General features: G+C 36.4%; 2 protein-coding genes and 1 pseudogene across 2 annotated transcripts in view; 1 reads left to right on the forward strand and 2 right to left on the reverse strand.

Moving 5' to 3' along the window:
* Positions 1 to 230: 230 nt before the first annotated feature.
* Positions 231 to 3,031, reverse strand: LOC137991421 (small nuclear ribonucleoprotein Sm D1-like; annotated as a pseudogene).
* A 54-nt stretch (positions 3,032 to 3,085) lies between these two features.
* On the forward strand, positions 3,086 to 13,941 carry LOC137992785 (cilia- and flagella-associated protein 263-like). Its single transcript, XM_068838301.1, has 13 exons — positions 3,086 to 3,208; positions 4,611 to 4,702; positions 4,928 to 5,015; positions 5,358 to 5,475; positions 5,869 to 5,961; positions 7,356 to 7,418; positions 7,945 to 8,025; positions 10,728 to 10,883; positions 11,840 to 11,947; positions 12,370 to 12,438; positions 12,696 to 12,746; positions 12,908 to 12,943; positions 13,698 to 13,941. Exons 1-13 carry the CDS (start codon positions 3,105 to 3,107, stop codon positions 13,764 to 13,766), a joined length of 1,128 nt encoding a protein of 375 aa, XP_068694402.1. The 5' UTR covers positions 3,086 to 3,104; the 3' UTR covers positions 13,767 to 13,941.
* Positions 13,937 to 15,000, reverse strand: part of LOC137991422 (uncharacterized) — a 1,898-nt gene continuing 834 nt past the window's right edge. Inside the window, exon 2 of the mRNA XM_068836514.1 lies at positions 13,937 to 13,999. Within this exon, the coding sequence (XP_068692615.1) occupies positions 13,937 to 13,999 (63 nt within the window). The remainder of the gene's footprint in view (positions 14,000 to 15,000) is intronic.

The raw sequence follows: 15,000 nt of genomic DNA on the forward strand, positions 1-15,000 counted from the left end.
TGTTGTTTTCATCCCCCTTGCTATTGTTCTCAACCAAAAGAAACTTAAAGAATCAGGATTACTGGGGTAAAAACAAAACTGTCATAATCCACATTAATTTTCGCCGCAAACAAAGCAGCAGGTGTTGCCACGGCAGTGCTCCACATTTCAAGATACAGGTACAGTGTGGTGGAGAAAAAACAATAATAGAAATCATACCACGCGTCTTTTTTGTTACTTGGCCTTATGCTTTAGGAGCATGTATCTACAAGAAGTGTATCTAGAGAGGTAAACTTTCTGGGAGAATAAAGTAACGGATGTTATGTGCCTTGATGCTTAAGGGACTCCAGCTGTACAGGCTCCTTGTTATTTATTGTCATTTTGACAGCTTTCAAGTGGGTGTTCATGATCATGTCCACACCTAAAATACACAAGAGTAAAGTAAATGTCGTTAAAAATTATTGTTACACATGAACAGATAGACAAGATTGTCAAACAAAATGGGCAAGAACCACTTCCTGCAAATGAACTTGAGGGATTTCTTTAAATGATGGTTAATGTAGAACATGATTCAGTGAAAGTGTGCATGTGTTTGAGCAAAGTTTTATTTTCATTTCTTAATTAATATGTGATAAGCTGAACATTTCAGTCAATGAGAATTTAAATTGGTTTTGTGGCTTAAAGGAAACCTGCATTGTTTTAACAAATGTTCCATGTGTATGTATTAGAAGATCTGTAACAAAAAAAAAATATTACCTAGTGAAATAATTTTTTATATAGTCTTCCAAAGATCAGCCTCAACACTTCCTGGTGCTGCCATCTTAAATGTCATGCATTGCAATTTGGGTACTGATGGCGTTTCGTGGTTGCTTTGCTCAAGTCTTGTTGCCTTGTTTATATTGTGTATAATTATTTTCCTGACAAGATTCAGTGTAATGGAGAAGATGCAGATTCTTCTTCAGGGATCAGTTGGAACCAGAATACTCACAAGCAAAGAAAGAATAGAAAATCAAGGCGAAGAAGAAAAACATTCTTTGCTTGCAAATTTAGGCACTCATGATCGCCTTTCGACCTTTGTGATCGATGCCCTGTTATGCCAGCTGATAGCTTGAATTGACATGTCTGTCATCTTTTGGAAAAACATGTAACTTATGCTAGTATCTTTTATGGTTTTTTGCTTGCTTTCTACAAAAAAACGGATTTTGACTCAAAGTTCCCATGACCGGACCGCAAAGCAACTACGAAATGTGATCAGTACCCAACTTGCATTGCGCGGCAATCAAGATGGCGGCACCAAAAGCGTTGTGGCCGATCTTTGGAAGACGATAAAAAAACTATTTCCCATGTAAGGCATTTTTTTTGTAACAGATCTTCTAACAAGTACAATTGGAACATTTTGTGACATTGTTTAAAGAGTGGATGGTCCTACACGGTTTGACCAGATGAAAAGAGAATAAAACGGTCCTGTGAGGAAAATGTTTGCCAGTGAACAGTGATTGTCAGAGGTCTTCTACCTTTTTAGCAAACAACTCTTGTGATAGAGCGAACAGTGTGGGCTCCTTTTTTCTATTTCCCATAGATGGACGGATATAGATAGGTATAGGTAGATATTTGTCACCAGGGATGGGAAATTGAACAATTTAATTCCAATAGTTCAAAATGCTTCAGGGGTAGGATGGAGGTTGTCCAGAGAGATGTGTTAAGTTTGAGATAATGGTGCATAGTATCACTCATTGCTCCAGGTCTCTTCATACATGTACTGACAATTTAAGAGATCCTTCAGGCTACAAATGACACATCTGATGGGGGTAGAGTCGCAGCCATACAATCACCTGGTAGACAGTTGTCATTACCAGCCAGGGCTACCTCCTGACTTCTCCAGCCCAGTAATGCCACAGCCAGGGCAATGCATGCGACGCTTACAACACGAGAGTAAGCCTAAGCAAGACTGAAACAATGAAATTGAGCAGAACACCAGGCAACCTTGCCATAAACATCAACAGCTATCAGCTAGAGCAGGAGAAATTATTTAATTCAACACCTTGAAGTTGAAAGCATCTTCACAGAGGATGACCATCTTGGGAAGGACAGAGCAAAATAAGGACACACAAAGCTAATGAAGCAAGCTACAAGTACCACCTACATGGGAGGAATTGCAGAACAGAAGATGTTGTTGATGTCACATATTGTCATTAATATGCCAACCGGAGCCTCAGTGGCTGTCAAAACAAAGGGTCTTTTATTCCTGTGATTGGCAAACTTGAATGACAAAAGGCAATGTTTGTAAACAGATATCTTCCCTATACCCTGCCACAGCACACCACTATTGTTTCCCCTGGCGGCACTCTTTGAAGAACGATTCTGAATACAATGGAGCTATTCTATGAAATGCAAATAAGTTGCGGGGTATTCTGCAATTTAGCCCCTTTATGTACTGCAGGATCACTTCTCCAGCACGCCAGCGTCCCTTGCACTCAAGATCATCAACTCAATTCTCCTCCCTACCTTAACCAACCAATGTCAAGGCTGTTCGAAAAAATCCAAGCTGCTGAATTATTCTAAAGAAACCAAGCGGCTGAATTAAGTACAGAGCACAATAAAATTATTATCATCGTTTATGTGTTGTTGCTGGAACCGCATTCATCACCATCATCTTAATGTTCATGTTCTTAATGTTAGTGTTCAGAGATAATTTTTCACTTTTCAAACAATTTAGCGTTAAAATCTAACACTTCTGCCTCTCGTAGCTACAGCCAAACTTGCCTGTGATCGTTCCATGAACGACTGTTCCATTTTTCAATTCGATGGTTACCGTCTCGTGGCTTAGCTTCATCAAAAACCTGTAAAGAATGCACACATCAGAATCATTAACGAAATAATACAATCTAACAAAGGAAGAAAAAAATATACATTCACCTACCTGACAAGTTTCATGGTTGCGAACTGAGAAATTCAGGATGCAACCGGATTACAAAAATTACCAAACTTTGAAAAACTCAAAGATGGCCGCAAAACGTCTCTGAACGTTTAACCTCGATTCCAGGAACATGTTGGGTACTACCTCGCTTGTGTGATCTAACAGCTGTTCCCATGGAAACCTTCAATGTAAAAGCAGGAAAATCAATATGGCGATGTCAGATGTGGACATGAGCAGTTCTTTAGACCACGACGAAGAACCTCTTGCTGAACTTACGGACGAGGAACTGTATAATCTTGTTCAAGAGAATTTGTAAGTCTAATATAATCACTAAGAATCGTGGGCACAGTTGTCCTTGTTTCTAAATCATGGCGTTATAATACTGTTACTGCAACCAGGTTGCCCAAACATGGTTTGATGCTACTCTGGCTTAATTGAATGCGTGATAATTGACTATAAGCAATTTAATTGTCATTTACAGGGAAGAAAAAATAATCCGTAAGCTTTTATTTTAATAATTTGTTTCAATGCAAACATCAAGTTGATATGATTCAACCAAAGAAAACCTGAAATTGACCAGAGTAGCTGAGACAGTCAGGAGGAGCAAAATTGAGGTGTATGACACTGCCTACAAATAGCGCTGATACACAGTATTTAAGTCTAAGCAGCCATTTTAAAACGGTTAGCCTTCAAGAACTGTGATTTAGGATTAGTCTGCAGTCTGCAAGTGTCAGATACTGGCAAATTGATTGCTTTATTTACAATATACATGTACCGCTAATGTTATAGTGTGCTTGATGTCTTGATGCAAACATGAAGTCGATCTGATACAACCCAAGTATAATTGCAAAATTAATAATTTTGATATTCTATATATTACAATAATAATAGCGTTTTTGCAAGCGTAATGGCCGTGTAACACTTATATTTCAACAGACTTAACTATTACTAAAGAGTGTAATGTGAAGTGCTTAAGTTTATTACCCATATAGACCATGTGGGTGACTTAGCCCTACTAATGGATTGGGTCCGCACAAGGACAGAGAAAACCCTGACTGGGGTGGGAATTGAACCCATGGCCTTCGGTTAGATCACTGCTGCAGCAGCCTAATGCTAATCGCCGTGTGAGGAGGTTCTTACATGTACATGTAGTTCAAAAGTCAGTTCAGACAGAAGTGCCATCCCTCAATTATTGCATTATTTGCTCAAATAGACTTCATGTAAGAGGACTAGGATGATGGAAGCCAGTTTGTATTGTTACATATACAACGGTTACCATAGACAGTGAGTATATCAGTTGCAGATTTACATGACTGTAGTCTCCTTTGCAACCGCTTTTGGATGTACTGTTCTGCAGCATTTCCCCTGTTGCGTGATATGTCTGAGTCAATTTCCTTGAGGCTGATAAAAATTGTTCAGAAAGCATAATGTAGAATAGGGAAATAAAATAAAATTTTAAAACATACATGACTACCCAGGCTGAGAGTCTGCTAATAATGTGTAATCCAAGTAATAATTTATTAATTTTAAAAGCCATTTGGTCAAGGGATAATGTTAATTACTTGTCTTCAGCATTCTGGAGTACATGACTTGTGTATGTGAGCTACCATATTAAAAGAAAATAAAATTTTCCACTGTGAGTATGATGATCATGTAATCGTTGTTTTGTGTAAACTGTAGCATGATCTGATGATTAAAATTTTGTGTATCACAGACATGCCAATGACGTCCTCAAAAATGAAACTACAATGTTTGAAAAATACCTGAAAAGGGTGGATCCAAAGGACATAAAACTGCAACAGGCTGGTAAGTTTTGGTATATGTGTTGTGGTTCAATGTTTTTTCTTGGTTTAAAATTTCTAAAACCAGTTTAATTTCGATTTTTCTTTTTCTATATTAATTATCACCTGATGATAATCTGAAACAAAGGAAAATTTTGTTGTTTGTCATCTGAGGTTATATGTCACCATTTGGTGATTGCTTTAGGTTTCACTGTTCACTGTTTTGTTTTATTACATTCAACTATATAAGCCACCCAAGGCCCTACTCAACCAGTGATTGAGTCCAGTCATAGAGGATTGAGAAAGAAATCAAGATCAAGGGGACCATCTTTAGACAGGTAAATGTATAAATGAAGAAAGGATTCAATTGCACTTGGTGATAATGTAATTTGAGTAATATTTTGTTGTGGTAAAATCAAAGGTAATCATAACTTGAGACTACATGTATTATCAGCGTTTCTTATGCAAGTAAAATTGTGAATGTTAAAAAGCCAGTTAAAAGTTCTTTCTTAACATAGTACCATTTTGCTGTGTTCTCAATTCCTTGGTTCATGTCACAGAAACACTTGAATGTTTACTTTGACATAATATTAGAGTCTGACTCTGTCAGTCAATATAAAAAATAATAATTATTTTTGTTTTCCGTTAATGGTACCATTTTTCCTGTGAAATTTTTCTAGGCACTTAAAGTTAACTGCAGAGCAGAAGTGTGATATTGCCCAGCGAGAACTGGAAGAGTTACGAGATGAAATTGAAAAGCTCAAGGATGAATCTGAAAAGATACTCGATAACTTCCGAGTAAGTGACTTTAGAGAATGTATAAATCTACACTGCCAAATTTTCTATCTCTTTTTGCAGGAATTCTTTTATGTGTCAGATCACATTTCACATAATAAGACACTTTTAAGTGCAAAGAAAACACATAAAGTATTTTTAAAAATGGTTAATTGCGTGCCTTGAAGTGTTTACTGGAAACTGATTGTACATGTTGCATTAAAGAAATGTCCTCGGTTAAAAAAGTTTTCAAAGTAGTTTGGGTTTTACTTTCCTTTGCTGCAGATCACGATAATGACTGTTTTGTCAAAAAGTCTTAACTAAAGACAAACAAAGTAAAAAACAAACCACTCCGACAAAATGTTAAGCAAGAAAAAATCTCAACTACAACATAATTTATTGTGATGTTTCTTACAGGCTGTCATGGAAGAAGCTGATATCAGAAGTGCTGAAGTTAAGAAGTCTTCATATGAATTTGAAAGAGATATTGTCAAAGGAGCTGTTAATCAGGTAGTAATCAGATTTCAAGGTTCTCTGCTCTGTCATTACTCTCTCCTGAATTAAAAACTGATGTTACATTATCACATTTTATAGTGCAGACGTTTCAAACCTTCCGATTTGATGTGTTGCTTCCCACTCTACCAATTTTTATTAGCACAAACAGGAAGTGGTATGGCGTTCATAGATTTCAAACGAGCCAGGATATTTTGGTTTCGCCACTTCCTAAATAGGACAGACATGGACATTTTTTTAAATCATGTAACTCAATTAAGACACAAGTGCTACAATTTGAGTTTGCATTTGGGTTGCATGATTTTTTCATGATGGCTTCAGTCCATGTGTTGTTGCCGGGCAATTGGGTGATAGGGTCATCTTGTCGTTGGCTTTCCACTTGTTCTCAAATTCTTAGCCTTGGAGTATCAATGTTGTGTTGTTTGGCAATCTTGTCCAACTGATTGACACCTGGATCGCCTTGCTTGAGTCGTTTCTTGAGATGTGTACGCGGTCCTATAATGTACTGGTATCCCTGAGCCAATGAGATTCGATGCCTGTCTTGGCCAACAGATTTTCCATGTCAAGCTTGTCCCCTTTTTGATGTCGACGGCGCATCTTGGGAGGGACGGCCTCACTCAGCCATCATGTCTTGTGTCTTTTCCTGAATTTCTCAGAAGTCCTGCCCAGCAAGATGCCATTGGAGTTTATACTGTTAAAATCCAACCAACCAGCTGGGCATAGACCAATTCGGCTAACTCAATGTTGTACCCAATTCAAATCTCTCTGGGTTAAGATTCTTTATGTTTTGAATTTGCATGACAATGAAGCATTCACATTTAAATGATATGGAAATACTTGGAACAAAACGTTTTATTCCCAAAAGGTTTGAATTGGGTACAACATTGAGATAGCCGAATCGGTCTATTACAATTTAACTACATGTACTTCAGTGGGGCGACATGCTCATCCTTTATGGCCTATTTTCTGAATGGATTTGGAGGCCACCTCCAACTTATCCGCCACGGTCTCTCCTGACAAAGGATGTCCGGCAAAAGGCAATTTGCTCTAATCGACCAGGTTGGCGGCACCGTTTGAAAAAATACTTTATTTAATGAAATCTGAATGGTTGATATTTTGTAGGCACTCTTTGAAAAAAATGTCTGAGAGGTGCAAATTTTAGTGGTTGCATTGTTGTTGTCGTTATCACAGTGTCTATCATAATTGCTGTAACTTTTAATATTACATGTACAATATTATTGTTATTGTCATTAATTACGTGTATATCTGGTGTTTGAGAGTAATTGAAGACATGCTTTTCAAGACTGTATATTTGTGAAACTATTTTTTGTTGCCTCAAAGCAGGTTTTTTATTTGTATTTTTTAATGTACTGTACATACATGTATTTCAGAGAACCAATAAAGTTATTGCTGAGAGAGTTACCAAATACCTGGAGGACAAACTTAGATCCAGGGTAAGCTCAATTTGAGTTCCAATTTAAACTGAGATGAGCAGTGTTCAATCAGTTAATGTTTCACAAGTCTACAATATAAACATATTAACTAAAGATACTTTTTTTTCTTGGTATATATGTATGCACACCCTATTATCATTGATTAAATGTGATCACCAACTCCTTTACTTACAATAACACTTTTGCATATACCTGTAGTAAATTGCAACTTTTCAACCTACAGCAATAAATTTAAGTGGTTTTTGTGATCACAAAGCCAATTAACAACAATTAATAATTCAGTTATGAAACACTCATAATTTACACCCAGAGTATCTGAATACCGGTAATTGTGACTAGAGATAAAAAACTCTCGATCAATCTTTAATTAAACTACTACGAAGTTATTGTGCAATGTACGTTATTATTACATTAAATTTATTGATAAATTTTACATAGTATTACTCAGGAGCTGACAAGGAGAGTGTTATTATTTTAAATTTGTGTCGAAGGTGTTGTTTATACATCAACTCCTTTTTGATTGTAGGACACTGCTATTGAGAAACTTCGTCTCAAAAACTCTACTCTTAAGGTTCAAAAGAGGAAACTTCACATGCAACTAAAACAGGTTAGTAATTAATTTGTTATTGTTTTTCGTGTAGGTCAACAACCACATTCATGTATTCCAACATGTATTCTTCAGTTGGTATTCCTATGTACAATGTACGTGACATCATAATAACTCAAATAAAAAAGTGACAATTCCCATTAAAGTTTCTACGTTTTATTGTCATCAATTATGTGAACAACAACTTAAGAACAATTAAATAACTAGGTATGTTTTTGTCTGCTTTTTTGTTTAACAAGGCGACCTAGCTGTAACCTACACTTTGTTCTAAGGATTTTTAGCAGATTTCCTATAAAGTTCACATTATTTCAGTGTTTTTTAAATTTCATGCTACAATATCTTGTTCAGTACATGCTATTGTTGCAGTTTGCTGTTTATTCTGATTTACGCTCAGTGTGCCATTGTTATCTCATACTTTTGTTTCATATCCAGGTCAATTCTGTAGTATGAAGTCCAAAGTCCATATTCCATGACCCACCCATAGGGTTAAGGGCAATCTTAGAATAACTGTTGTTCACATTTAAAACTGCTGTTAGTGGCATATTGATTCCAATCAAAACCAGAAAACAGATGCTTTACATTAGTTTCTATGATCGTGGTGTTTAAAAATCGGCCTTTCTAAAACGAGGGTAAGGGTAAGACCAAGGGTCAGGGTAAGGGTAAGGATACGAATACAGAAAGTATCCTAAAAATGCATAAAAGCTAACCTTAAACTTTTGTTTAGGCCCAATTAGGCCTAAGGTTAGCTTTTATGCATGTTTAGGATACTTTTTGTATTCGTATCCTTACCCTTACCCTTACCATGACCCTTGGTCTTACCCTTACCCTCGTTTTAGAAACGCCATTTAAAAATATTTGATACTTTTCCCTAAAAATACCGGAAGATTATAATTATGTTGTTATAGCCTGGTGAGATGTGTTACTGAGTGACATACAATAACCACAGGTGGCCCAGCTCTACAAGTGACCGTTTGAGGCAGCAATTTCGGCACAAAGATAATCTCGATATGAATAACAATAAAATGGCCTCCAAAGTTCAAACTTGTCTTGTGGTAATCATTTTTGGTGTTTGAAAGACTATTTCAGGGTTATTTTACATAAAATTATCTCACTTAGGGACTGACATAGTCCTTCACCATAAAATGACAAGGTAGTGTTATTTCGAAGCAACCCTCGAAACTGAACCAAGGCTAAGTTTACCTTCAATATGTGTCAACTTATGTGAGCCAAACTCTTACTTTCCAAAGTTGCCAGCCATCCTCAAATGGCCCAGCTTTTAGCGCCATTTCATCCTTGATCCTTACGGTTGGGAAGTAGAAGCGCTCAGCCCAAATGGAACGAGAGCAATCATTTCCCAGTGGGGAGGTCCACAAAAGCAAATGACCATTATTTGTTGACTGTTTCACTAGAAACTGCATTTGCGTGCAATGAAAACTTAATTGTTCTGGTCATGCAGACAATTCTTTAACAAATATTTCCTCTGTCAGTAGTCTGTCATGCGTACATGTAGTCTTCTGTGGTGTATAGTGGTCATTGCAAGTTTGCCTCTGAATGAGGAGAGACTGAGTTCAAATTCTACTTGGGGTGCCTTCTCTAAAAGTCTCTCTACAATGCAATGAAATATTTTGCACATGCGCATTAAGATCGCGAACCCCACCCCAAAAAAACAACAACAAAAAAGAGAGCAAGAGAAGAGTCAGAGCCGAATCCTATACTTTGTCCCTTCAAACAAAGCATAAAGTTCAGTCAGTTGTGCACATCCTGGCTCTAACAAGCATGAAAGCACATCCATTCACCTTACATTACATGTATGTTTTAATTTAGAGGTCAGAAAGGCCAGAATATAAGTAAATGTCTATGTCAGTGTATGCACTGGTTTTGTTAATCACTGCATGTATCCATTGGATTTAAGTGCTAATGATATCTAACTGTCAGTTCTATCTGAAGTCACAGATTGAAGGTGACAGCTTAGAGAAAATTTGAAAGGGGTGTAGATTGGTCATGGAGGATTGAAATGAGGGATTACCTTGTAACTGCATATATTGGTATAAAATATCCAGTTTCAATTCCATTGTCCAAAGTCCACAGTCCACATTCTGTGACGCAATGATAAGTTTAAGTGTGATCATGGATATTTGTTTAGATTTAAAACTGTTGAATCTTAACGGCATTGATTCCAATCAAAACCAGGAAACTGATGCTAAATGCAAGTCTCTACTATTTAATACAGTTACTGTAACTTTTTCTTAACAATACTGGGAGAATTATAAAATTATGATATCTGTTAGAGTCATACGATAACACAAAAATTCATTTCCAGTCACGCACACAATTCTTATTATTCTTCATATTTCCCCGTTAATCTGTCATGAGTCGCGTGGTTTAATGGTCATCATAATTGCCTCTGAAAGAATTAAGAGGTATATACCAAGTTCAAATCCCACTTGAACTGCCTTCTGCCTTCTGCACACTGCAGCCAGAGCGCTACCCCAATGTTTTTTTTTAAGTTTAAAGTCCAAAACCGGAGTCAAATCAAATCTTCAAACAAAGTAATAAAAAAGACAGTGGAAAAATTATATTAAAACTTAGTCTAGTTGTCAGAAATGTACAGCAAAGTTGATTAATCTTCTACATGTATGTACAATTTGTACGTTAATGCAATTTATGATCAAGTGATTGACATTTCATTTCCTACTTTGTAGAAAGAAGAAATGGGTGAAGTACTTCATGAAGTCGACTTCAATCAGCTAAAAATTGAAAACCAGCAGTACCTTGAAAAGATTGATGAGAAAAATCAAGATCTTTTGAGGCTCAAACTCATGTCCACAAATGTACAACAAATTCTCAACACCTATAAGGTATGAGGTTATTATAAAATATTGTAATAGTTGTGACATGAATACCACTAATACAGCAAACAAAGGTCGGTTTCTATTGGGATCAACCGTTTTTAGTTGGTTGGGTTGATTGGGTTTTTTAGTGTTCTATATTTCGGAAAAAAACGGTTTTCGGTTGGGTTGGTTGAACAACTTTTTCAACTGGCATCAAACTAGGTTGAAACGGTTGAAAAAGCATTGGCAGCGACCACTTTCGTTTACGCGGGCCATTTAAAGTAGGCCGAGCAATCCTACCGTGTTGCTTTTCCTCCGCTTTTCAACGCTGAGAAGTTTGGTAATGACTATTCCCAGGAATTACCGCATTTCAACCGAAACGGTTGAAAAAGTGTTCTATTCGGAAACCTCAACCGCTTCAACCTAAAACGGTGGCGGTTGAAACGGTTGATCCCAATAGAACACGACCAAGGAGTGATGGTCACATCTTTTGTGGCTTCTTTTAGTTCCTCTCGTTGAGGGTCAGACTAAAAAACGTAGGTATATAACCCCATGAGTACCTCAGATATCTAAAACCTAACATCTTAATAGCTCCAAGACCTAACGGTCAATCTAATGAATGTTGCAACAAGGTTCTTTTTTCAAGGTACATGTTTATTTAAGGTTGAGTAATCGCTAATAACATGTAACCAAAGTCAACAGTACCAAGAGATACAGTATTGACCGAATGCATATTAAGTGGTGGCCAAAAATGTATTCTTTTGTTTATGTGCAAATGAGACTCACTAGCCTCGCTCTCAAGCAACCTTTCTTTTGTATTTTGTCCATGCAAACAAGGCTAGTGAGGCTAATTAGCACATAAACAAGAGAATATTTTTTTGGCCGCCATTTATGCATTCTGTCTATAAATACCAGAAGAGATTCTTCTTGCAGAGGCAAATTGGTGCAGATGAATATTTAGTGCATTTAATTTTATTAAACAGAAAAAGTTGAATACACTCACATTGGAGTCTTCAAGGTTAAAGACGGAAATTTCACAAAGAAATGAGTTGCTGTTTAAGATTGATGCTGAAACTCAAATGGTCGAGAAGGTACATTGTAACTCATTATTTTCTTTTCTTCGAATAACGTATTATGGCATGGTTTTGGTGTGACATTACTCTTTGCAAATCTCTGCGGAATCAACTCTCTAAGGTTTTCTAAAAGTCAATAGATTGAAGTGATTGACCTAATAATAATTACATTTGGTTAGCTGTATTTATTAGCAAACATACCCTGGCATGAGTCCTTCGATTCCAGCAAAGTGGTTTGTGGGTTGTAAATGTACAATCATTTAGACGACCAAAGAACCAAGGTTGTTTATAGTGAAAGATCAGTTCCTGTGAAAAGTTAATTGTCAAAGTTGTTTGTGCATAAAATTAATTGTTAAAATAATTATTTAATTGTCAAAGGCTTTCTCAAAATCGTTATTGAATTGACCTTAACTATCTTTTATGACTGTATCATTGTCAAGGAGAGGACAAAGGCAGAAACATTAAATTCAAGGCTAAAGCAGCAACTTACAGACTATAAAGTACCAGATGTAAGTAAAATACAGCATTTGACATAAACAATGGAGTTTGTTTGGTCATGGTAGATTTGTATAGAGAGTTGTATCAATAATACGAATACATACTGTAATACATAAAACTATACTTTTGTTCAGAAGAACAGGTGCAAGTCATGTTTTGGTAATTGAGCCAATTTGAGAAGTTTCATTCACAACATCTCATTCGCAGGCTTGTAATAATACTTATTGCAGCTCAACAATCATTATTCTTACTGTATGTCTAATTTCAGGTTCTGGATTACGTCACAGAACGAGCTGATTTATATGAACTTAACAAAACAGTAAGTTTTGACAATATTATTAAATTACTTTATCTGTCATAATAACCCATACCTGTATAGAGATCTGTTCTTACATAGATTTGGATATGACTTAATTCTTTCTTTCGGACTTATTATGGAATTATGTCTTTCTTTTAATATCATGATATAACCTTTTCTAGGTACGCATGTGGGAAAGAAAAGTTGAAATTGCACAGGTCAGATTTATAAAGTCCCTGGAGGCCTTGGCTGTTTAAAAGGTGGATAATGCTATTCAGCGGATAAATCACTATCAAAACCAATTGAGTTGTCCATTGGATAGTGCTATCCACCTTTTGAACAACTGGGGCCAGATATTGTTGTAATACAATAATAATATTAATTATTATTATTATACATTGTAGTCACCATCTGTCTAACTGTCTTCTCATTGGCTAAAAGCCTACAGCTAATTCTGGGAAACAGCACAACCTACAGATTATTCACTAATCTGTACCTACAGATTAGTGAATAATCTGTAGGTTGCGCGCACAGTGCATGATTTCCAAGAGCAATCTGTTTGAAAATAAACTGTGATTGCTGCGATAATGCATTTGTCGTTATTTTCTTCAAAACAATGTCTAATAAAACAATAATTATTAGATTCGGTTTTTAATTGTGATATACGGAATAATCAAGGTCCCAGATTATTCCGGATATCACAAAAACTTCATCCAATGATTGTTTATTATTAGCCTTGTACTGGGGAAGTATCATCATTTTCTAATTTATACCGCGGTATTAATTATTCAGTTGATTTGGCTTTGAGATGGAGCCTTCAGGGACCTCCTGAAAAGAGCCTCAGAAGTGTAAACCTGCCAAGCTGGTAGTTAATTTAATCAGTTTGGTAGGTAACATGCAAGTGAACTGCCTAAAACCTGGCAGTTTTAAATATCTGGATCATAATTTTTGTGTGTTTTCTTTTTGTTTCAGATGGCTTTAAAAACAAATCAAAAAACTTGGCGCAAACTACAGATGGTTCATCAGGAACAAAATTCTTAGGAAGCAAATTAAAGTAAAGATACTTTGGATTTCCTGTGGTCAAAGTAGACTATTAGTTTTTTTTTTCATGAAGAGGCTGAATTCTCTTCAATAGTATTTATAATCAATGAGTTTATGAGTCGACAAGTGTCCAAATGTTTTTCATGGTGGTAAATATACAAACTGCTTTACTATTTGCCGTGGTTTCTTGTTACTGACCAGTATTGATGGTTGCTGATGGCTGTGACAGCGTCCTAAAAACAGTATAATTGAAAAGTTAAAAACCATGATTGTATTATTGTCTTGTGTATGGTGTGAAGATCTATTTCGAGGAAGAAAAGTGATCCTCGCTCTTTAATCTGGACAATTCTTAAATTGTCTATAAGAGAAAATAATAATTGAGATAATTCTATAATTGTCTATATTGCTTAAAAGCAAGTGTCTCTTATAGACAAGAACACCGAAACATTTTTAGTAAGATTGTGCAGATGAAGTCACAGTCTTTCAAGTAAACTTCACAGCTTGAAAAGATTGGAGGTCTCTGATGTCCAGACCTTAAGTAAGTGTTTAAAAATCGATGAGTAACCAGGGGGCATAATTGAAAAGTTAAAAAGACGTTCTCTGGTTAAAAGTTTTAAAAAACAGTGAGCTTTCGATTGCCAATCTGCAATCTTTAAATAGTGAGGTGTAAAAAGCGAAGGTAAAAATATATTTGTACAAAAAGGTGGGAAAATAACGAACGAATATAAATAAATACAACAAAATACAAAAAATACAAAAGAAATGCTAATAACATGGATAAGATTACAATAAAATTGAGTATTGTCTCGGCAGCTGCTTAGAATTATTGTCTGCCTGGCTAGTAATTGCAGTGTACCAGGATTCCAGGGTTTTTCTTACGCGTGAATTGCCTCTGTCGATGACGCGTGCAAAAATCAATAATGTGGCCTTCGAGCCACGCATGGCTGGCAACATTCGAACCACTTTTAAAAACTTTGGGTTTTCGTATGAGTTCCTTTTTTCTCGTGTGTAAGCATCTACCCGTAGACTACCCGTTTCTCCGATGTAATTCCATGTGCAGTCCGCACAGGGGATTAATAGACAACGTTCGTTTGCCGATCTGGTGGAGGTCTTGATTTGGGGGACGCAAATTCCTGTTGCAGGGTCTGGTCTGGTCTGGTCTGGTGGTGGCTCGGATGCCGTTATTGTTGAGAATTCTTGTAAGTGGTTCCGTCAGTGACACCTTCGATGTATG

The sequence above is a fragment of the Montipora foliosa genome, chromosome 2 (genome assembly GCF_036669935.1).
Source record: "Montipora foliosa isolate CH-2021 chromosome 2, ASM3666993v2, whole genome shotgun sequence".
NCBI classification, from domain to species: Eukaryota; Metazoa; Cnidaria; class Anthozoa; order Scleractinia; family Acroporidae; genus Montipora; species Montipora foliosa.

What these genes read in the sequence shown, in the direction of transcription:
- LOC137992785 (XM_068838301.1), top strand. Translation starts at nt 3,105, where the DNA reads ATGGCGATGTCAGATGTGGACATGAGCAGTTCTTTAGACCACGACGAA. An exon ending in AATCTTGTTCAAGAGAATTT is followed by an intron (nt 3,209 to 4,610) that starts GTAAGTCTAATA and finishes TGTGTATCACAG; the next exon opens with ACATGCCAATGACGTCCTCA. An exon ending in AGGGGACCATCTTTAGACAG is followed by an intron (nt 5,016 to 5,357) that starts GTAAATGTATAA and finishes AAATTTTTCTAG; the next exon opens with GCACTTAAAGTTAACTGCAG.